The sequence below is a fragment of the Phoca vitulina genome, unplaced genomic scaffold (genome assembly GCF_004348235.1).
Source record: "Phoca vitulina isolate PV1807 unplaced genomic scaffold, GSC_HSeal_1.0 scaffold72, whole genome shotgun sequence".
Taxonomy (NCBI): domain Eukaryota; kingdom Metazoa; phylum Chordata; class Mammalia; order Carnivora; family Phocidae; genus Phoca; species Phoca vitulina.
The window spans coordinates 7,287,469-7,309,747 of NW_022589775.1; the positions used below are offsets into that span (position 1 = coordinate 7,287,469).

Sequence of the window (22,279 nt, forward strand, 5' to 3'; positions counted from 1 at the left end):
TTATTTGAGAGAGAGAGAGAGAGCACGAGCAGGGGGTGGGGCAGAGAGAGAGAAGCAGACTCACTGCTGAGCAGGGAGCCCCAGTGTGGGGCTTGATCCCGGGACCCTGAGATCATGACCTGAGCCAAAGGCAGACGCTTAACTGATTGAGCCACCCAGGCGTCCCTCTACCTGCCAATCTTGCAAATCCTCTTGACTTCAACCTTCCAACTGTCTAAGTTTAGAATGAGAAAAAAAATATTATATTGACTTGAACAGAGATACATTAAATTGCTTAAAAGTATAAAAACACGTACAACCCAAATTAAGGATGAGCTGGTAGAATTGTTTCTGTTCAACACATCCTTCACAGTCAGACACATCAAAACCTGTTGTCCCGGCAAAAGCTTTAGTACCGGGCTGGGGTTACAGTAAGTCCTCAGCAAACTCGGACGCACAGGGACGTGCACACTGTCAATGCCCAGCTTTACTCTGGAGTGTAGACCGGAAACACTACTAGTTGGTATCTTGGAGGGAAATTCCCCATTATTCTGGGAATTTTGACTTCCTTACTGATTCTCACAGGCTAAATTCTAGGGCTCCTCTTACATTTAGTCCTGCTCTTCCCAAATATTCAGAATATTCCTCTCTCGATCGTGTCCGTGGCTCTTAGAAAAATGAATGGGTAACTTACAGTCGTCACTCCCTACAGAAACCTCGAAGAATCCTTGTCACACGTGTCATCAGCCAAGGGCTGGGTGAACCCTCAGGTCCTTATTGCCCAAGAGCCGGATCCATGTGGGATTCTGGCAGGGCAAACAGCCTCTTCTGTAGGAATAAATGCAGCTGACTGGTTCGTTCCTGGGGGCTTTAGATAAAAGCTGGGAGGTGTTCTCAGTTGGGACAAGAGGGTTCTTTCGGTTTAATTAATTGGCGACGCGTACATGAGAGAGGCTACAAGTTCAGGGCTGACATCACTCAATTTCTGCCCTCAAATATTAAATCTAAGTCAGTGATTCGCTGGTTGCTCAATAGCACCAAGAATCGCCTTAATGTAAGTCAAGGGCACCTCCAGCCTTTCATTTCGGTTTTATTAATTTTTTTAAGTAGTAAAGCAGAGAGCGAGTGTCTTTCCTAAGCCCTATTTGGCATCTTGTCTTTCAAGGGGCCCAGGTACCCGTTCTCCCCTTCTTACATGGAGGGGCATTCTCGAGCTTCGCTGGAAACCCCGGGCTCCCGCCTCGCAGCTCTGTTTGTTTTGGACTTTTATCAAGGAGGGGCGGGGTGGAAAGTTCTACGTGGGGGCAGAGATGTCAAGCACAGCCCCCTGGCCTTTCTCCCAGCCAAACAGCTCCGATAAGTGGGCAGGCCTTGAGCCCGGAGACCCACAGACACACTTGGATGACTTTACAGAAATCAGTTGGCCCGTCCCTCCAAGGGCTCTGACCAGCTCCGGATGCGCGGCCCCCCAGCGCCAAAGACATGGCCAACCAGACCAACGCCTCCACCCCGTACAACAGCTACGAATACTACCTGGACTACTTGGACCTCATTCCCGTGGATGAGAGGAAGCTGAAAGCCAACAAATGTGAGTTCTGATCTGGGGAAGCCGGCCAGGCAGAGGCTGGGGGTTGGCCCAAAAGACTGTCTCCATTCACCTCCAACTCCAACAGATGTCAGAGATGAGCCCACAGAGATAGAAGTGAAGAGGAGTAAAATGGTATCTGTTTTCTTTGTAATAGGCTTGAAACTAACCTCCAAAGAAACTCAGACACTTTGGGAGCAGAATATGCTTTTAAGATAGATTTCCTTGATAGAGTTTGATTTGTCTGGGGTTCCAATAAGCTAGGTGAGTTTCTTCAAACTGTCGATTTCACATTCTCTCTTGCTCTATGCAGATTTGGGAGAGGTTATTGTGTCCACCCCTAAGATAAATGACTTACTACTCTCTATGAAAATAACAACCGATTTTAATCTTCATGGTCTCAGGAAGGACCACCAGAACAAACCAATATCCTTTTGCTCATCTCTCTCCAGTCTTTCTCTCTTGGGTAAGTTGGTGCTTTGTGGACAATCTTCTCTGATTATTCCAGCTACTCAGTCAAGATAACAAGTTAGCTGAGGAAATGATTATGAAAAACAAAACAAAACAAAAATCAAAGTCCCAGTACTGGGGACCCATTGTCTGCTAGCCCCATATCTTGGGCTCCTTGGGTATTTCATGCCCTACAATCACAAAATCTGACAAAAAATAAGTGCAGTCACTAGAAGGAACAGGATGTTTTTTGTATGAAAAGCCAGAGAACCTGGACACACACCAGCTCAACACTGAAATCCATTTCCCTTGGAGGAAGTCATCTAAAATGTCTTGTTAGGAGGGGTTCCTGTTTCCAGTTTCCCTTACAACTTCCAGAAGCCCAGGTACCCATCCATGTCTTCATCCATCTCAACAAGCCCCACTTCCACACCATACCACAAACACACCATACCTGTCCTCCCTTCTTGCTTTTGCTCGTGATTAATGCAACAATCAAAATTTTGTAACTATCCGTGATAGGCCAGGTGTTGCACTAGCAGATGGAGGCACAAATGCCAAAAGACTCAATCCCTGTCCCTGATTTTTCTCCAGAATGATTTTATTTTATGACCATTATCGTCTATTTTCTGATGATGCTGTATTTCCAAGCAGGTTATCACAACATCCCCCCACCAAACCTGGGAAAATAGTAACAAGTAAGAACATGACACTGTATCTAAACATTTCAATAATGACGTCTCGGTGTCATCTAACACTCAGTCTACATTCGACTTTCCCCATTTCCAGTAAGGGGGCAGATACGGATCCTTAGTAAGCTGTTATGTGATTCACAGTGTTATGCTGACGATTTGTACAAGTCGCTGGCAGAGCACAGAGAGGGAAGACGTAAGGAAGCCTTCACGGGGAAGATGGGCTAAGCTGAGTCAGAAGACCCAAAGGGACTGCCTGATCCACAGAGGGCCGGCCCCAGGGCGGGGGGACCAGTTACCCTCTGCTTAGGCAGGAGGTGCTTCCGGGAAGCGTGACATGGAGGGTGTTTTTGGGAAGATTGATGTGGGGGCCAGATTCTCACAGGTCAGCCTCAGAGGATTCATGGGAGCTGCAGGGAGTCATTTTAAATTGTAAACAGAAAAGAGACAAGGTCCGATTTGCTTGCTAAGAGTATCACTCTGGCGAATATATAAATTTGAGGTTTGGGTGGGTGGCGGGTGACACGGAGGCAGGAAACAGCCACATGCTGGGCCTGGAAACATACAGTTGCAAAGATCTCTACCCTGGGGAGTTGACAATCCAGGAAGGAGGGGCCAGCAGAAATAAATGAGGGTGCTTTGGTGTTGCAGCTGTGGGAATAAAAGTGGGGGGGGCGGCAGGGCCCAGAGAAGCCAAGTGACTTTCCCCAGGTCACCCAGCAAAATATTTGCAGAGCTGGGACTTCAGTTCCAGGCTCTGATCCCTGAGGACTCTTTCCAAGACACTAGACATGTTTAGTGGGCAGATTCTCACCAGACAGGATGAACGATCAGAGCAGGAACCTTCCTCTGTCTTGCTCTCTCTATCCCCAGCTCCTGAATAATGCCTGGCACAGTCTCTGCGGGATAAATAAATAAATGATTGTGAAGTAGGTAGCTCTTGCACACACCGTTAATTTTCATGATGGATATCTGTGTCAGTTATCAATTTGTTGCCTTCAAAATACGCTCTGTGATAAACGATGGTATTCCTTTAAAGTGAACCGGGAGTTAAGCTTTCTCCGGACAGGGCCCTGGGGGGCGGGGAGGGGAGAGGGTCTGTAGGAGGGCTGGGCTGGGGTTGGGGGTCGGCAGGGGGCCTGTGAGGACATGTGGGGCAGTCAGCCTGTCACTGTCACTGGCCCAGAACACAGTCCCTCTGAGATCTTGTGGCTTCATGTGGCAGCCATCTCAACCTGGAACCCAAGGCCCCTGGGCATTCTGTGGCGGTCATAAGGGTGAGTCCTAATCCAATATGACCAGTGTCCTTAGAGGAGGAGATTAGGACACAGACACATGCAGAGGGAAGACCACGTGAGGACACAGACAGAGGACAGCCATCTACAAGCCAAGGAGCGAGGCCTCAGAAGAACCAACCCTGTGGACACCTTGATCTTGGACTTCCAGGCTCCAGAATTGTGAGAAAATAAATTTCTGCTCTTTAAGCCACGGTCTTCGTCTGTTCAGGCTAATATAACAAAATACCATAGACTGGGTGGCTTAGAAACAACACAGATGTATTTCTCACAGTTACGCAGGCTGGGCAGTCTAACAGGAAGGCACCACCACGGTGGCGTCTGGGTGAGGGACCTCCTCCTGCTTCGGAGCTGGTATCTTCTTGCTGGGTCCTCATGGGGGGAAGTGGTGAGCGCATCTCTGTGCAGCCTCTCTTATAAAGGCACGGATCTCATTCACGGGGGGCTCCACCCGATGACTTAAGCAGCTCCCAGAGGCCCCACTGCCCGATACCATCCCACTGGGCATTAGGATTGGACAGATGAATTTAAGGGAACACAAATGTTCTGACCATAGTGCAGCCTGAACAAATGAACTCGCCTGGGTCCCCTCCCTCAGCCCCAGGGCACCTCGTAGAGTTTCCTTATATCTTATAGATGCTCTTTTAACCCGAATAATTTTTCATACTAGACTTCCTGTTTGTCCTTCTGTGTGATTTCTACCTCCTGGACGGGGCCTAGGCTGCCATGATGTCCCCTCCAGTCCTTCTGCTTCTGCTTCTGCATCTGCAGAAATGCCTGGCACTGCTACTTTGAAAGAGCAAGTTCATGGAGTGCTAGGGGAAAGTGGCTTTAATTTTTCTCCGGTCTCTCCTGCAAACCTACTGGGCAGTGCTGGCTCTTTCCCTGCCCCTGGGTAAGATCTGGAGCAGGAGTCATGCTCCCACCTACATTTTAAAAAAAGTGTCTACCAGTCAGTCTTGTTAGCAGAGCGAATGTCTAATCCTATGAGATAAATTTCAAAAATGTTTAAAAACAAACCACCTTCAGGGCACCTGGGTGGCTCAGTCGGTTAAGCGTCTGCCTTCGGCTCAGGTCATGATCCCAGGGTCCTGGAATCGAGTCCCACATCGGGCTCCCTGCTCTGCGGGGAGCCTGCTTCTCCCTCTGCCCCTCACACTGCTTGTGCTCTGTCTCTCAAATAAACAAATAAAATCTTAAAAAAAATAAAATAAAAACAAACCACCTTCCAACTTCACTCAAAGGGAGAACTTGCTCTTTCCCTGGCTCAGGACAGGGGTGCTCCTTCCTTCTTTGCTCTGCCGGCTCCTTTCTCCCGGGCCACCTGCCCCATCCTGGTCTGGGACACCTCTTCGCTGGAGCAGGAGGGATGGAATGCGGAGAGGGGCAGGGAGGACAGGGGGTTTGTCAGCGAGGCAGCTCAGACTCTGATCTGGAGGCCGGCCGGGCTCGGCAGCAGACACCTGCTCGGGTGGCCACGGAGGGTGAAGACACACTCCATGTGCCCCAGCAATGTCCGCTACCAGGGGTCCTGCTACTTGACTCCAGAACTCTGCTCCTGTTGATCTCGCCTCCCCTCCTCACATCAGCACCGGTTAGCGGGGCTCCTCCATGGGCTCCCTGGGACGGGGTCACCCGCCCCGGCGACCTGTGTGTGGGAAAGTGACTTTGCTCTGTAGCGGCCGTTACTTCACTGCTAAACTCTTGTAACTGGCCTCTTCACTGGCTGCCCTGCCCCCCAGCTTGACTGGCACTGGTCTAGGCGGGGGTGTCCTCTTCCCTGGGGGCAGCATGTCAAGCTGGCTGGCTCCTTCTCTCCCGGGGGGGAGCTTTGTGAGGTCCTCCACCAGAGGGGATGCTCCTTCTACTCTGCTGATGCTGATTGCCCAGTCTCTCGCTATCAAGATTTTCTCGAGCACACATCAGACTCCAGTCTGCTGTGTCCCACTAACTGCAAAGGACACGTGCAGAGTGCCCTGGAGTGGCCCCTTTGCCGCTCGAGTGGAGGGCAGGGCGCCAACTACCCTCTCATACAGGGTGAGGGCATGGGGGACTATCTACCGTCTCTAAAGAAAATCCCTTGGAGGGAAGCCTCCCAAAACCAGACTTTAAGTAGTCAACACGTATCTTAGTCTACTCAGGCTGCTGTCACAAAATATTATAGACTGGGAGCTTAAACAACGGACATTCAATTTGTCACTGTTCTGGAGGCTGGAAGTCCAAGATCAAGGTGGCAGCAGATTTGCTGTCTGATGAGGACTTGCTTCCTGCCTTGTAGACAGTCACTTTCTTACTGTGGGCTCACAGGGCCTTTCTTCCAGGTCTGTGAGTGGAGAGAGCCTGCGGGGAGACGCAGCGGGAGGTGGGGGGTAGAGGGAGGGGGATAGGGAGAGAGCCTGCGGGGAGATGCAGTGGGAGGTGGGGGGGGGGGTAGAGGGAGAGGGAGTTTCTTCCTTTTCTCATAAAGACACTAATCCCATCGTGGGGCCCCACCCTCGTGATTGCTTCTAAACCTAATTACCTCTCAAAGTCCCCACTTCCAAATACCATCAGTCTGGAGATTAGGGCTTCTGCATTGGGAGGTGAGGGAACATACTCAATCCATAGCATTGCCTTTCTACAGAGTCCACTATGATCATCCTGTCTCCCCTAGAGATTTCAAATAGCATCTGGGATATTTCAAATAGGAGATGGCTGTATATATATATATATTTTTTTTTTTAAGATTTTATTTATTTGAGAGAGACAGAGAAAATGAGCCCGGGGGGAGGGGCAGAGGGAGAGAGAAAGAGAGAGAGAGGGAGAAACAGCTCCCGGCTGAGCAGGAAGCCGGACCTGTAAGTGCTGTTTTGTACTTTGCTCTTACTGACTTGACAATATTTTGTTTTCTTGTGTTGTTAAATATTCTTTCACAAAAATTTTGTAAACAACTGCATGGTGTTCTAGAAATTTCTATTTTTGAACATCTAGAATGATTCCTGGATTTTGCTGGTACAAGCAGTGGACTTGGGAGAAAAAAACTTACGTTGTGTGTCAAGTAAAGATATCTTGCCTACTTTTGTCCATGGTATTTGAATTCAAAGAAGTTTACTAAAAAACAAACAGGGGCGCCTGGGTGGCTCAGTTGGTTAAGCGTCTGCCTTCAGCTCCTGTCATCTCAGGTTCTTGGGCTCAGGTCATGATCTCAGGGTCCTGGGATCGAGCCCCGCGTCAGGCTCCCTGGTTAGCAGTGAGTCTGCTTCTCCCTCTGCCTCTGTGCTCTGTCTCTCACTCTCTGTCAAGTAAATAAATAAAATCTTTAAAAGAACAAACAACAAACCCCCCCAAAATGCAAAACCAGAAATCTCCACCATGCACACTCTGTGCTACTGTTACCAGCGTGTCACTTTTGTTTTCTGTAATGGTCAGCAAAAGGCAGGGTCAGGCGGTCTCGGGGATGCTCGGTTACTTGGCTTTGAAGGTTGGGTAAGGTAAGCATGAGTCCAGGTGAGGATGGACAGAGTCACACTGCAGAAAGCAGGTGAGCTTCTCTGCTGACAAATGTACCTTTCTCTCCTCGCCAGTTCCTCTGGGTTGGATCTCTGACCCAGTCGAACAGACCAGAGAGATTCACCTCCCAGTTCCGTACAGAGTTACACATCAAAGGCAGAAAGAGGCTGGGAATGGAGCCATGAGCCAGGGGTGCTTTAAGGTGAGACAAAGGCAAAGCTTCTGGAAGGTCACCTGGGGTGGCTGGTTGAAATGTGGAAGACCAGGCTGGGTTCGACTCCCGTGCCAAGTAGAGAAGGAGGGAAACAGAAGGAAAAATACCTCGGCTCATGCATTCACCTAACAAGCAGGGAGGATTTTAAGATTTTTGTGTTCATGCCCATACACTGGAATTTATTCCGTCATGGATGGGCAGATCATTGGAAACATCCAGGGATTGATAGACATATTTTATGGAGCATTCAGTGCTGACTCGAAGGCTCTGGGTTGCTCTTTCCCAGGGTTGGCTTGAAATCTGGTGTGATTTTGTTACAGGGACTTCACAAGGATTTTTACCCTTGTGATTTTCAGATACGCTTTCTGTTTCAGGGAAAGGTTAAGAATCTCCCCAACACTGTCAAAAAGGTGGGAAAGGCAAATCTGTTTCTTGAGGCTCTGCCTGAATGAATTATATGTTTGCTTTTCTATCTGTCCCCTTTTCAGAGGCTAAGCTTAGGGGAAGATAGTCCCATATACCAATGTTACGGCAGCAATACATATTATTCTAATGCAATAAATCTCCAGACACAGCTCTGATGCTCCCTTGCAGGAAGCAGCAAGATGGATTGATTTCCTTTGGGTAGTGTCTGGCTTTCACGCGCTATTATTTACTTCTCCGGTCAGTATGTCTTCTTCCTTTAATCATGGCTTAGGAAAAATCTGTCATAGCCTGTATCGACTTCCACTGAAGTGCCGGCTCTGGCAGCTTCAATAATAAGGCGGTCTGTTCACCTGCTGCTCCCACAGCTGGGCGAGGAAGAACAGAAACATGCCACTAACCCATCTCTTCTGAACACAAGGCAGAGAACTCAGCGAAAAGACCAAGCAAAAGACCTACATGTAACTCTTTTCTCACATCAGAGCAACCAATTTTATATTACAACTTTAACCGAGACTTGTAACTCTTCAGCCAACAGTCAGCCCTATGGATAGGATATAAGCGGTGAAAGTGATTTTTTTTTTTTTTTTAAACAAGATATGAGACTGTTTACCTCGGAACGAATTTCCCATCGAGGTAGCCCCACCTAGAGGTGCTACACGCGAGTGATTCCATTCGCGAATGATTCCATTACTGCTCAAAAACTGCTTGGGGCTCTTCTTTTGGAACTGACTTTGGTAGTGACAGCATGTTCTATGGGACATCTACAGTGATAAACTATGTATCTCTTTCGAGGGTGGATTTGCTTTGGGGAAATAGTTAGAATCACCCATAAACCAATCAGGTGAATGGAAGGGATGATTGAGCTGATTGGTACTGCCTGGGTGTCGAAAATAAAATATGATTTTACAAAGTAGCAAAACGTGTGTGTGTCTGTGTGTGTGTGTGTGTGTGTGTGTCCTTGATAATTCCAAAAGAATAATTTATAAACATTTATGAATCTTTGGTAAATGTTTATAAATTTTAATTAAGATATGTATTTTAGGAAAATTTATATGCCTCTATGATAGAGGATGATTATTGTGAAAGTCAGCATTCATTTGGATTTGTAAGTTTTGGTACGCTCATTTAAAAAGTCAGCTCTTTTTACTGATTCAGATGAAGAAGATTGGTTACAATTAACAGAGTACCAGGCTCAAGAGAAGTTGGTTTCTCTCTCACATGAAAGTCTGCAGGACCAGGTGCTGGGTCGGCCCCATGAACTCCTCAGAAGCCAGCTTCCTTCCAGCTCCTTGCTCTGCCGTCCCCCAAACATGTCCCTCATCCTCACACTCCAAGCCGTGCTCTGGCCATCACATCCACGTTCCCACCAGCAAAATGTAATACGGGATTACGAAGGGATACAAGGTTATTAGAAATCTAGCAGTCTCTGCAGGAGGCCTTCCAGTAGCTGTCCTGTTTAACAGCCCCACTCACATCTCATTGGCCAGAACCTTGTCACATGACCATATCTAGCTGAAAGGGAGTCTGGGAAATGTAGTCTTTATCCCAGGCAGCAAAAGGCAGGGCTTCTATTACTATGAAAGCACCTGTAAGCAAACATGAGGATTCACAGCTAGCAGTCTCTACTGCAGTTACCTTTATTCATATCTCACATTTCAGTGGCGCTTGAAGGACACAGTGATATCACTTGCCCAATACCCTCTGAACAGAAAAAATAATTTTAGTTCTTTTTATATATCATTTCACAACCATTAAACAAGGAACTGTGCCATGTGCATTACAGATACATATTATTTTATTTAATCCACCTAACAGTCTATCTAACACACACCATCATCCCCATTTAACCGATTTAGAGGTGTACAAATCTCAGATTGCCTGAGATCCCATGGCTAGAAAATGGCCAAGTCAGAACTTGAATCCAACACCACCCACCTGCAGCGCCTAGGCCCTTAACCCGGGTGTTGTTCCCCAGGAAGGGAAAAATCTTGGAGTTAATCTCCTATCAGGACTCGGGGACCCAAACGTTAGTAGCGTTTGGAGGAAGGCTAAAACGGAGGTTTAGCAGTTCACAAAATTGAACAAAACCGAGGTGGCTGCTATGAGTAGCAAGTATCTGGGTCAGGTTACTTTCTCAGCTCCAGGGTAGGATGAGGAATCCCCCAGTGTGAAGCCCCACTTGCCATTCGAGCCTCTTCTTGTCAATCGATCGTGGATGCCTAACTCCCACAGTGTGGACTGGAAAGGAAGGAAGGAGGGAGGGAAGAGGGGAGAGGAGAAAAAGGAAGTAAATGAGGAGGGGGGAGGGAAGGGGAGGGGAAGAGGAGGGGGAGGGGAGGGGAAGGGAGGGGGGAGAAGGGAGGGGGGAGGAGAGGGGAGGGGAAGAGGAGGGGAGAGGGGAGGAAAGTTTTCCATGGCTGGACCAGTTTCCTTGTCAAGCCAACCTGGTGCTCCTCAGGGATGTTTAAACATTTCCAGCCCTGGTGGATGACATCACTTGCCCTGGAATGAAATGTTCTCTCCAAGCACTTAGACTGAATCTTCAGTAGGAAGAGGAAAAAGAACCCTATTTTTTTTTTTTTGGCCATCTTTTTCAGCAGAACACAAGGAAAGAGAATTTAGTACAGGAAATGGCCAGTGGCTACTGATCGCCTTCTTGGTCTGAAAACAATTCAAATTTCACTTCTCTGAAGACACTGTGTTCTGTGGAAGGTGTTGCTTCATTTCCTGCTCAGTATGTGGGGATAGTTGACAAAAGGCTAAGCAGACGTGTGTGAGCCCAGGAGAAGGGGGGGGTTGTGTCTCAGCTGCTGAACTTCTGAAGCTGTTTTCTTAGAGGCCCTGACGGAACTCCTCTAGGTGCTGAAGATCTCAAACCCTGTATGATTTTTATGAAGGAGATAGAGCAGTGGTGTCTGCCTAAATCCAAAACATCCTTACAGAATAAAACCAAACCTTCTGAAAGCATTTATACTGTCCCACTTCGAGGGTTATAAAATAAATTGTGACCAGCTGGTGGAACCGAAGCATGTGTTCTAGAATAATGTGCGGTGAGCAGTCAGGGAATGCTGAGAACTCCAGAGCCTCCTTTCAAAAGTCCTTCAGTTTCGGACAGACAGTAACAACCTCAGTCCCTATTTCCCGGGAGCCCATACAGCCCCTAAAACTGGTCAGTGTTCTGGGGCACCACCGTCCGTTTCTCAGCTCAGGGACAGAGAGGAGAGAGGAGGTGGGAGCCAGCCTGGGGGTCTTTGTTGTCCTTGTCTTTCTGGATCGTGGCGGCTAAGTTGCTGATGCTTCATTACAAGGTAGTGGGGGCTCTGATTCCTTCAGCAAGTACGGCATCTCTTCCTGTAAGTGTTTCTGATGCTGTCAAGGTCTGAGATGAACTCTTAACAAGCGTTCGGTTTCTCTCTCTACCTGTCTTGGGTCATGGAGAGTAGAGGTGACACCCTTTACTCAAGTGTCGTTATTTACCCCCAGGGCCTTCACTTCCTGGCTCTATGTAGATGACACACAAATCACTAACACCGCATTCATTCTTTCTTTCTGTTCGTTTCCTCATTTGCTTACCCATTCATAAACATCTTTTTGTTTAACAGAGCACAACAAGGCTGGGCAGGAGCTCAGAGGAGGATGTAGGGGAGGAGCATGCAGGAGAGAGGGGGCAGCCATTTTGCTGTGCCAGTGTGGCCCCCTCTGAATCCTTCACAGCCTCCGGCAGCGCCTCACTTGAGTGGGTGCTTAATGAATTCCTGTGGGGTGATCACCCTGCAGTAGCCTCCTTTGCTCACACGTGTAGGTGTCTAGCAGGTCCAGCTGGGGGCATCTGGGCCCAGGGGCAGGAGTGTGTCTGGGATAAGATACTCGCACACACTAATTACGAGCCCGGTGAGCTGTGCCCACAGCCATCATCCACCACCAAGAAACACTACCGTATTGCAACAGCACCTAGCAACTTGAAGAATGTTCCTGATCTGGAGCCCCGGGGAACAGCACCTCCTGGCCTGCCAGGTTCTACCCAGAGCCCCAAAAAGGCGAAGTATGATTCCCAGTTTCCCTGCCCCTTCCGCCTCTGGCCACAAATCTAGGCCCAGGGCTAGCCGCACAGGGGATCTTCCCTCCTGTCACTGCCCCCAGCTGGGCGCGTGCCCCTGAAAGAAAGGGGGCAGTGAGGCCTCGGTTAAAAAAGTCTGCCTTGCCCACCACAGGAGGGTTCCAGCCCCCTAGTCGAACTCACCTCCTCCTAAAATCTCTGAGTCTTGGGGTCTCTGAGGCTGCCCCTGATGGAGCAGTGCCCCCAGGCCCCTGCTGCCCTCACAGGGGAGGGGAGGTTGGCTGTCACATGAGCTGCCCACAGCCCTTTCTTCTCCCTCTGTGGAGAAGGGGAAGGAGGGGAGCACCAGGAGCCAAAAAAGCACATCCATGGGGTGCCACCCAATTTCATGGACTGGTTTTCCCTCAGCAACCCTGCCGCCCGTTGCTCAGGGAAAAAGTCACTTCCCTGCTGCCCTGGTCCTTCCCAAGGTTACTGTTCGTGGAAAAGTCTTCCCACTGGTCACGGCTGAGAGGCTGGAAGAGGGGAGAAACGCCTCTCCTCAGGGCCGTTTCCCCTGGCTGCGGGCTCCGGTGGTGTCATGCTGATGTTGAGATGCACCCCCCCCCCCCCCACAGATTTGATTGTCATCACCTTCTGGGCGAGCCTGGCATTCTTCGTCATGCTTCTCTTCCTCATCCTGCTCTACATGTCCTGGTCAGGCTCCTCACAGGCGAGGTGAGTATGGAGGGTGCCGACGCAGGTAAGTCCCGGGGCTAACTAGCCGGTGACTGCAGGCCACGCCGTGGAATATTACTCGGTCACAAAAAGGAATGGATCCCCGATTCCCGCTCCAACACGGATGCACTTCCAAGACACTGTGCCAAGTGAAAGAAGCTAGACACAAAAGGCCCCCGTGTTGGAGGATTCCATGGATATGAAACATCTAGATTAAATAAAACTCTTTAGAGACAGAAAGCAGATTAGTGCTTGTTAATGGGGCCGGGGCTGCTTGTTCGGATGCCAAAAATATTCTAAAGCGGATTGTGTGGATGGCTGCACAGTTTTGTGAGTATACCGGAGATCTTTGAATTTTCCATTTTAAACGGCCGAACTTTACTGTATATAAAATATATCTCAATTAAGCTGTTAAAGAAAATAAAGCCAAAATGACCCCCCATGGCAGTTAGGTCTTGCCAAACGACTCACCAGGAAAAGGGGACCCAAACGTAGGCATCTATGACCACCTTCTGTTACTGAATACCTACTGTACGCCTTAGTAGCTAAAGTGGAGGTAAAATCCAGGAGCTCCAAGCAGTAATCAGCTGCTTGGTGTCTCCTGTGCTAGACAATTGGCCCACCATATCCAGTCTCCCCTTCTAGCTTAATCTGCCCCCCAACAGCTCCTGCTGTCCTAATGAATGTTCTAGCTGGGGACCCTAGACTACCTTTCTCTCTGTCTCAGCTGATGGGACCAGGGGTGGGCAACTGACCCAAGAGGGCCTGCCCAAAGCCCCTTGAAACGCATGGCCTGACAGAAGAGCTGGGCCCAGGGGGCGCTGAGTGGTCCAGGAAGAAGACGGGCTGGAGGCCATCAGCGACCAAGCAGTCTGGGGGAGTGGAAACCACGAGTCAGCATAGGAAGCTGGCAACAGAGTCAAGCAGAGCTGTTCTGGGAGAGGGAGGGGAGGGAGGGCAGAGAAGAGAGGGCGCCCCCCCCACCTGGTGGGGTCCCGATGCTGGTTCAGGGCAGACCTGCACATCTGCACACGTCCAGATCTACCTCAAGGGGGCTCTGTCTCCCTGCCTCCACCCTGCCCTGCCCAGAGTGGCTCAAAGTCACTTCTGGTTCCCTTTGGTCACACAGGGAGGCAGGGGCCAGCTTTTGAGCAATGAAGAAATCCATTCTTTTTGTCTAGTTTTAAGAACTCACACTGAATTTAAGCAGATTTATATCCCAAGAGGCACCTGCGGGGGGGTGGTGGTAAATGAACGCACTCTTCTGAGGGGACTTGTAGCCAGCCCTGTGCTAGGGACAGTTTGCAAGAATGGTCGGTACCCTCCCCAGTGGAAAGCTCCCCGGTCCGGTGGGCTCACAGGACGCCGTAGCTGAGGAATCTTGCATGTCTTTCAGGGCTACAATTTTACGGGGCAAATGGATGATGCTCTTCGCCCTGACACCAAAGAAAGCACTCTCCAGACATTTTAACGGGCATGGGATGCTCAGGGGAGCCAAATGGATCTTACTGTAAGATTTGGGAAGGAGATGCTGAGTGGCTCCCTGAGGAGTTGCTCTTTCTATGCTTAAAAATATTATGCTAGTGTCATCTGAAAGGAGGGCTCTGCTCTACCAGGCTCCCTTCCTGACCCTCTTCATTCATGTTAGAATTAGAACTAGTTGAAACTAGTTCTCTAGCTGAGTCTACCAAGGCATCGCCTCATGTTATCCTGATGATAGCTAAGAGCAGATGATGGTCCCATTTCATTGATGAATCGGAAGGCAGGTGGGACGTGGTGGGCCGGCTCATGCCAGGCGGGTGTGCCCACCACCCCCACACCTCACGTTCAGGAGAGGCGTCCAGAGAGGACGGGTTTCTAGCTAAGACACAAGTTTGGCTGGAGGCACAGATACATGAGCTATCTACTCCGGTGGCTGGATGGAAGGTCCACGTGCCCGCTCCCCATCATAAGTGGACAATGAGGGAGAAGTGACCTCAGAGGGAATGACCGAGGGTCAAGGTCACCATCAAGCACTGCCTAGTATCTTCCCTTTCTCCACAGTGGTGACCTTTGTGAGCTGGGCTGTTGTGGTGCTCTTGCCCCGTGATGCCTTCTCTGTGGGTTCTGGGCAGGCAGGACGGTGCAACAGGAAAGCATCCAGTAAGTTCTTGCGCCAGCTTTGATGCCTGCCTCCCCTCTGCTCTGTCCACAGGAACAACGCCCAGCACCACCCAACATGCCCCTGGAGTAACAGCCCCCACCTCCCCCTCTGCTTCCGGAGGCACCCCACAGGCTCCACCGAGCTCGGGCAAAGAGCCAGGCAGCAGAGCATGCAGCCCTGAGCAGCAGCGGTGGCCACGAGCCCCCCCACCTTGCCCCACCCTGCCCCCAGGCCCACCCTGCTCTCCTCTGGGAACTGGCTGTCCATGGGGACCCCCCACAGCATCAGCTGACATCAGGAACAAGCGGGACGAGCCGCCCCCTGGAGACAGAACCTCTCAACTGTAGAACTGACCCCAGCAAATTGGTGAACTCAAACTAACCTGGACACACAGGCGCCTTCGGAAAGCCTGCTCCCGTGCAGCAGGAAGTGCAAGTAGGCCAAGATGTACTCTACGAGGGGGCACAAGCACGCATTATCCAGGGCTCGCAGTCCCCCCCAGCACAGGGAAGTAGCCCCAGATAGTGCTGATTTCCAGTGCATTTTACCTGCATACTTCCTTCTTATGTTCACTTCGGGAAGGGTAGAAAATAAAACATATGTGAATTAATTTAAAGAAAATACTTGCTTGCTAATCTTTACTGGGCCACTTTTTAGCTTCAACTATTACTGCCGTAATATAGTTTTTTTATAAGATTTATTTATTTGAGAGAGAGAGTGCATGCATGGGGGGAGGGGCAGAGAGAGGGAGACAAGCAGACCCCCTGCTGAGCGGGGAGCCCCACTGTGGAGCTCCATCCCAGGACGGAAACCAAGTCTGATGCTTCACCCACTCAGCCACCCAGGCACCCCATACTGCTGTAATATTTATCAGCCCTGAGTTCTATGTGGATGGGAACTTTCTTCAGGACACACCCAGGGCAGGCCTTTGACGTTCCTACCCATCCCCCACTGCCGCCCACTGTCACCAAGGCAGGGACGTGCAGGCCCTGCCAGCGTCACTGACTGGTCAAGGGACCCACGTCACACTCCTGACCTCCCCAAATCCTTTAAAAGACAGAGCCCAAGGGGGGAGGGTCTGCACTGGAATGCTGTCTCAGCACGTCTTTGAGCTGGTAGGATGGGTCCCATGTGGGTGACGTTACGGGCCCTCTGGTCTGAGCCCTCCGAAGTACACCGGAGAACGCACCAAAGTACAAAGCCCACAGAACCCACGCCAGCCCGGTGGACTGACAAATCCCCCAGATGGGGGCAGGCTCGGCCTCACCTGACTTGGGGGCGGTGGGTTAGAAAGGGAGATGAGGGAGGGGAGACCAATGAGCTCAAGAGATACAGAAAAGGGGCGAGAAAGAACACGTGGACTCTCCTACTTGAATCTAAATGCAGGATTCTGATTTAGGAATGGTCTCAAAAAACACTATATAGGTGGTTGGGGGTGGGGGGTAGGGGGGAGGGAGGCAGCCACTCCCTGCTTTCTAAACAATGAGCCCGTATGCGCTAAGGGGACTGGAGGCAGACAGGCATTACTCTTATCCTGGTTAAAAATCCTAAATCATGAAAAACCACCAGAACCGAGTCTAAGGCACACTGCAGGAACAGAGAAGTGTCAACGTTTAAGCTGAGGCCGACGGACAGGGAAGACTGCTGTGCAGTCCTGTGACTGTGGCCAAGCGCCCCCCCCCCCCAGGGGGCCACGCTGTGCGGGAGGGATGTGGGCACACGCAGAGTTCTGAGTGCACTAAGTGCACACGCCAGAATTCTCCTGAGGTTTGTCAGCTGCTGCACCAATTAACGTGGGAACCTTAAAAGTCAAATCTTGACTTCTAAAATGCAGGTTTCTGTGAAATGAAATGGTCTGTTAATACCAATTAAGCAAAACACAAAAGCCTAACAAAAATAGACATTTATTAACAAGTTATAAAATCCCAAATCCCCCCTCTTTGAAACAACTAAAAAAAAAAATACAGGCTTTCTTTCCAAAGCAGAAATCAAATCAATTTTATACTGTAAGAATTTACATAGTAAAATAATTAACACCGGCAGGAGCTCATTCACTCAAAAAGTTATACAAAGCTTTGTAAGACTTCTCATGGAAAGAAAAGTTGAAACATCTCTCTTCACACTCTTTTTATCTGACGTATTACGTTCTTGGACATTTTAGCTTTAATATGCACATAATCCCTTAAGTGCTCAGAAGTGTCACTTCGACTTGAGGTATATTCTCTGAAGAGCGATGAAGCTGGGAGGCGGGGCTTACCTACCTGAACACTGAGCCCGCTTGCGGCCCGGAAGGCCCCACGCCCACTGCAGCTCCGATTACGCTGTGTGCACACAGTCCCTTGAGCTTAGTACCTACTGGTGAATTAAGTAAGTCAACTTCACTTGTCAGGAAACGGAGTTGACACGGACAGAACTCGTCATCATACAAGGCTTGCATGGAAACCCTTGACTCAACCAAACTTCTAGAACCTGGGGACAGAAGGCGTCAGATGGCAGGGCGTCAGGCGTCGGGGACTGAGGCGGCGATGTTCTTACAGAGGATGACGATGGCCTCCTCGTCACCACTTGGCGTGTCCTCTGCGGTGTCACAGATCATTCGGACATGGGTTAGGAGGGTGTCCGGCCGCTGAGCCCCCAGCCAGACGTCCTTAATGTACAGAGACACCAGGAATGCTGCGGTGGCTGAGGAAGAGGTGAACGACAAGGCCGTTAGGACACAAAGCTACTTTACTGGAAAGCCAGTCACCCCCACCCCCCACGCATGGGGACACAGAGGCTTTGCTCAGTGCCCAGTGAACTGTGGCAAAAGGAGGTGAGCATGTGTTCAAGACAAATTAATTTTGCCTTTGCTTAACTTTGGGGTTAATCTTCTTTATTCTAAAATTTCTCTTTTTATTCGATCAATGTGTGTGGAATGGAAAGTTACTACGAGCCTAGTTTCTTCTTGGTTCTGACCACCCGTGCCGAGAGCCAGAATTGAGGTCTGAGAAGAGGTTCCAGGTTCACTTCACATCACTTCCCCAATGGCATGGGTGAGGTGACAGGGTTTCCCAGGCCCAGACTCAACTCCCCGACGGCATCCAGATGAGAGAAGAGGTCACCCACCCAGGGGAGTTCACCTGCTCAGGCTGCTGGCCTATCCCCCCTTCCTGCTCCCCTTCCATCGCTGGTGAAAGGAACAACCCTCTCAGAAGGAGGAGGCCACACGCACATGGTCACAGCCCCCCTCTGCTCTTACAGCCTTTTAACGCCTTTGCTGCTCATTCATTCATTCTTTCCTGCATTTAAGCCTTCGCGAAGCACCTGCTCAATGCTAAGCACGTAAACGGTGTGCACGTGTGCGTGCCTGTGCGTGTACATGCAAGTGCACACATACGCGCGTCTGCGGCCACGCGCACACCCAGACGCGCTGTGAGACAGAACCCTCCACGTGAGTCGTGGCGGAAACGTAGGAAAGCCGCCGCCCTGCACTGGTTCTGAGCGGGCACCTTTCTCCGCAGTACACACGGTGGTCACTGGGCAAAGGCCACGCTCGGGGCCCGATGGCAAGCTACGACCCCCAGCGCTTCGGCTGGCCCACGCGAACACTGCGGCCCAAGCACCCGACGGCCTCTGAGAACCAGCCTCACCTCGAGTGGCCTCGTCGTCCTCCTGCAGAGCCGAGAGGCAGAGGCTCTGGACCGCCAGGTGGCAGGGGCTCGGCGCCGGGCCCTGGGCCGCCAGCAGCTGCAGCAGGACGGCGCCGAACAGGCAGGCGACACTGTGCGCGGGCCCCACCAGCTCCTGGGCGCCGCAGAACCGGCTGCACAGCTGGAAGAGGCCACCCCTCACGGCGCTGTCCCGGAGCAGCTCAGTCACCACCACTGGCTGCGGCAAAATGTGGCGCTGCAGCCAGCCAAGAAGTCCCGCGGCCTCGGCCCTGCTCGGCGGGTGCCCTGCCACCGACCGCAGCACCCAGCTGACCGCCAGGGACGCGGCGGCGCACGCAAGGCCCGGCGCACGGCTCTCAGGGCTGGCCCTGGTCGTGGGCTCCTGAGCCCGTTCGGGGCCGGGGAGCGCTGGCCCCCAGTGGGTCAGTATGGACCTCAGGAAGCCCCTGCATGTCTCCAAGGTGGCCGCGGGCTGCTCGGGCTCAGCCGTCTCCTCTGCCTCCCCAGGCCTCCTCCTCCAGGCCCGCGGGCCTCTGGCTCGGGCTGGCATGACAGGCTTGTTCTTGTCCTTGAGCATCTCTGTTACACACACACACAGAGGAAGGCAGTGAGACGGAGGCCCCTCTTCCCCACACAGATCCAGGGAGCCGGGCACTGGAGGGGGGAGGAGGGCGAGGTCCCGAGTGCCGGCCCCCTGCTCGGCTCCCACAGGACATGCTCCTATGCCTGGAGCCCAGCGAGAGCACCCCACCGGACTGTGACAGCCACGGCGGCTCTCAGGATGAACCCCTTCCAGCCTCACCACAGCAGAGCCACCCGCCGCCCCTCCCAGCGAGCAGTGACAGTGGCGCAGGGGGACTCAAAGCCAGGTCTCCCCGAGGGGGCACGACGTGGCCTGTTTCTAAGCCTTGTGCTCAGAGAGGGCAAGTGCTGGCTGCTCTGTGGGGGAAGCGAGCACAGTTTGGGGAACACCAGACAGTCGGCTCCTGACACCCACTCTGTAGCTCCTTGACTTGGTATCTCTCAATGGCCGCTCTCAGGTCCTCCTGGAGCTTAGCGTCTCTCTCAAGGAGGCTCCATTTGTGCAGGAGGATGAGGACATCGTTGGTGGACAGCACCGTCTCGTTCACGGTGAAGCGGTTCATGTCCTTGAAGGCCTGCATGACGGTGGCCCGGTACTTGAGCACGGAGTCGAGCGCTTCAAAGAAGCCGGTCAGCTGGGCAGAGGCCAAGGTCGGCCTATTGGGAGCCAACGACACAGACTGAGCAGAAGCTGCCTCCTCATCCCGCGCCCACGACTGGGGCGGCTGGGCAATGTCACAGACCCAGAGGGGCCAGTGGTCCACCCACGACTCGAGGGTCCCCTCAAAACAGACACGGAAGCACGGAGCCCAGCACAAAGAACAGGAAAAAGCAAGCCGCTCCAGGGGAGGCACAGTGGGGACCGGAGTCTCCCCTCCACGCTGGAGGCACAGGAATCTCTTGGAAACCATGGCTAACCGGGAGAGCGAGGTGGAGACAGTGTGAGGGTCTGGGCGCCAGCCACCTAACCGAACACCACAGGACGGCCGACTCCTCTGTGCCTCACGGCCTCTCAGACTCAGCCCCATCCACGGCCAAACCCGTGGGCACCCGCAGGAAATTCATTCTGCACTCGAGGGAATTTAAAATTCAATACTATCTGCTCCACACAATTTTAAAATTATTTCAAACAGTAATCAGTTCTCAAACACCAGTATGTCTTTCTACAACCCCGGAATAAGAAACTGGTCTGTCGGCACCGATTTCACAATTTAATTCAGAACAACGAAAGACCAAATGCTTTATCAAGAAAGTTTTCACTCTGAGATTATAAACAATTTGCAATCAATTCTTCTGGTTCCAATTAGCATTACCTCTGTTCCCAAGTCAGAACTCTAAGTGCACAGGCTATATTTTCTCTAGGACAATGGAATCTGAGGAGGATTCAGCTCTCTGAGGAACTGAGGAGCATTATTCTAAGGAGCCAGATGAAAATACTGAAATTTTCAAGAAGATCCTCAGATAAGTGAGTGTGTGCAGGCTAGTGAAGGCAGAGGCAGGTTTGGGAACACTTGACTTTCTTAGGTTTAAAGGTCGTGGAAAAGATATTCTTTCTACAAAAACATCACTTTAAGTGCTTGAATCAAATTAGCAAGTTGTTTGCCTGCTAAAAAGGATCTGCTATGACACATTTTAGGTTTCTAGAGTGCCAAGTTCTCAGGGTCTTAAAAGGAGCCTCCTAAAGTTGAAGCAGAAAAGAGGAAGCAGCTAGCATAGGTTTTCTGACATCACCCACAACCGACAGCAGCCCTTGGGCCCAGAGCCCGCCGGTGGAGGCATGACCGAGGGGACCACTGAGAGGTGATGTCCACAGGTGACCCACGCCAGGGGCCATGCCTGGCAGGGCAGGGGCTTACCTCAGGTGCCTCGTGAGCGCAACAAGAACATACAGGAACTCATTGACCAAGTGCAGGGCGAGCAGCTTCGGAGGCTCCTGGGACCCTGGCTGGCAGGAAGGCTGGCCCTCCGACGCCACTCCTTTGTCCCCCAGGTTGGTCACCCACAGTGTGTGTAGCAAGGAGATGATGTTGGACAGCAGCTGGGTCTCCAGAAACCTGCAACCAAGTCCAGAACGCTCACTGCCACATCCTCTCCTTTCGGTGACCTCGGCTGGAGCAGGGGTGGGTGGCAGGCTGGCCCGTCTCCCAGCAATCCCATCTGCTCACCCCCACCACAGCCCCCAAAGGCACAGCGCCCAAGTCAAAACAGGGAGCCTGCCACACAAACGAGGCTTCAGCATAGGGCGGGGCCCCGATTCTCCTTTCTAGCTGGACGACCCCCTGAAGTCCCAACTAGAGCGTATGGATTCTACTGCCCATTTCCCGCCAACACTAAAGCCAGCAGTAGACGCCATGGTCTCTGCCCCACTCTCTTCCCACCCGGCACACCTCTCACACACGAGGTGCTTACTTGCTCTCAAGGATGTGCAAAATCCATGTTAAAAGGCTATAGTCCCGGAGGATCTCATAGGCAGACTGGGCATCCCGGGCAGCGTTCTGTAGAATTTCCAGAATCCAATTCTGAAAACCCAAAACTTAGAGTTACTTCTCAGTACGAAAACCAAGTTTACCGGACCAAAGGAACAAGTTAAACAGTACGACGGTACGTTACGTTCCCAGGCGGTGGCTGCAGACAAAGCTGGCTTGGCTAAGTCTATGAGCGTGGTGGCCGCACCGGCCAGACACACAGACTCCAGAGCCACTGCCCGGCCCTGCGGGTGCCCAGCCTGCGAGCCCATCCTCAGGAACCAACCCACGGGCACAGAGTCGCAGCTCAGAAACCACACGGCCCAGATGGGAGGCTGGGAGAGAATGTGGACCCACTCTTCACCCAGACAAACAGCTAGCGGCCCATTTTGTCCCTCCGGTTTTACCATCTGGAAAGACAGACATAAAAATGGGACTGCCCCTTGAACGGTGAATTGGGTGTTTTAAAATTTCTCACATGTCATAAAAAATAAAAAACTACCATATCCAAATTCAGTTCATTCCAACGTGTTTC

The 22,279-nt window shown here is 51.4% G+C and overlaps 2 protein-coding genes across 2 annotated transcripts in view; one reads left to right on the forward strand and one right to left on the reverse strand.

Moving 5' to 3' along the window:
* The first annotated feature begins 1,461 nt into the window (after positions 1-1,461).
* Positions 1,462-15,394, forward strand: MRAP (melanocortin 2 receptor accessory protein). Its single transcript, XM_032393279.1, is given in 5 exon segments — positions 1,462-1,567; positions 12,805-12,904; positions 15,099-15,166; positions 15,169-15,326; positions 15,329-15,394. Coding segments are annotated over 5 exon segments (498 nt in total).
* A 1,584-nt stretch (positions 15,395-16,978) lies between these two features.
* URB1 (URB1 ribosome biogenesis homolog) overlaps positions 16,979-22,279 on the reverse strand; it is a 65,869-nt gene continuing 60,568 nt past the window's right edge. Inside the window, exons 35-39 of the mRNA XM_032393296.1 lie at positions 21,689-21,798; positions 21,136-21,333; positions 19,695-19,936; positions 18,677-19,276; positions 16,979-17,729 (exon numbers count right to left, since the gene is read on the reverse strand). Of these exons, the coding sequence (XP_032249187.1) occupies positions 17,548-17,729; positions 18,677-19,276; positions 19,695-19,936; positions 21,136-21,333; positions 21,689-21,798 (1,332 nt within the window). The 3' untranslated portion in view covers positions 16,979-17,547. The remainder of the gene's footprint in view (positions 17,730-18,676; positions 19,277-19,694; positions 19,937-21,135; positions 21,334-21,688; positions 21,799-22,279) is intronic.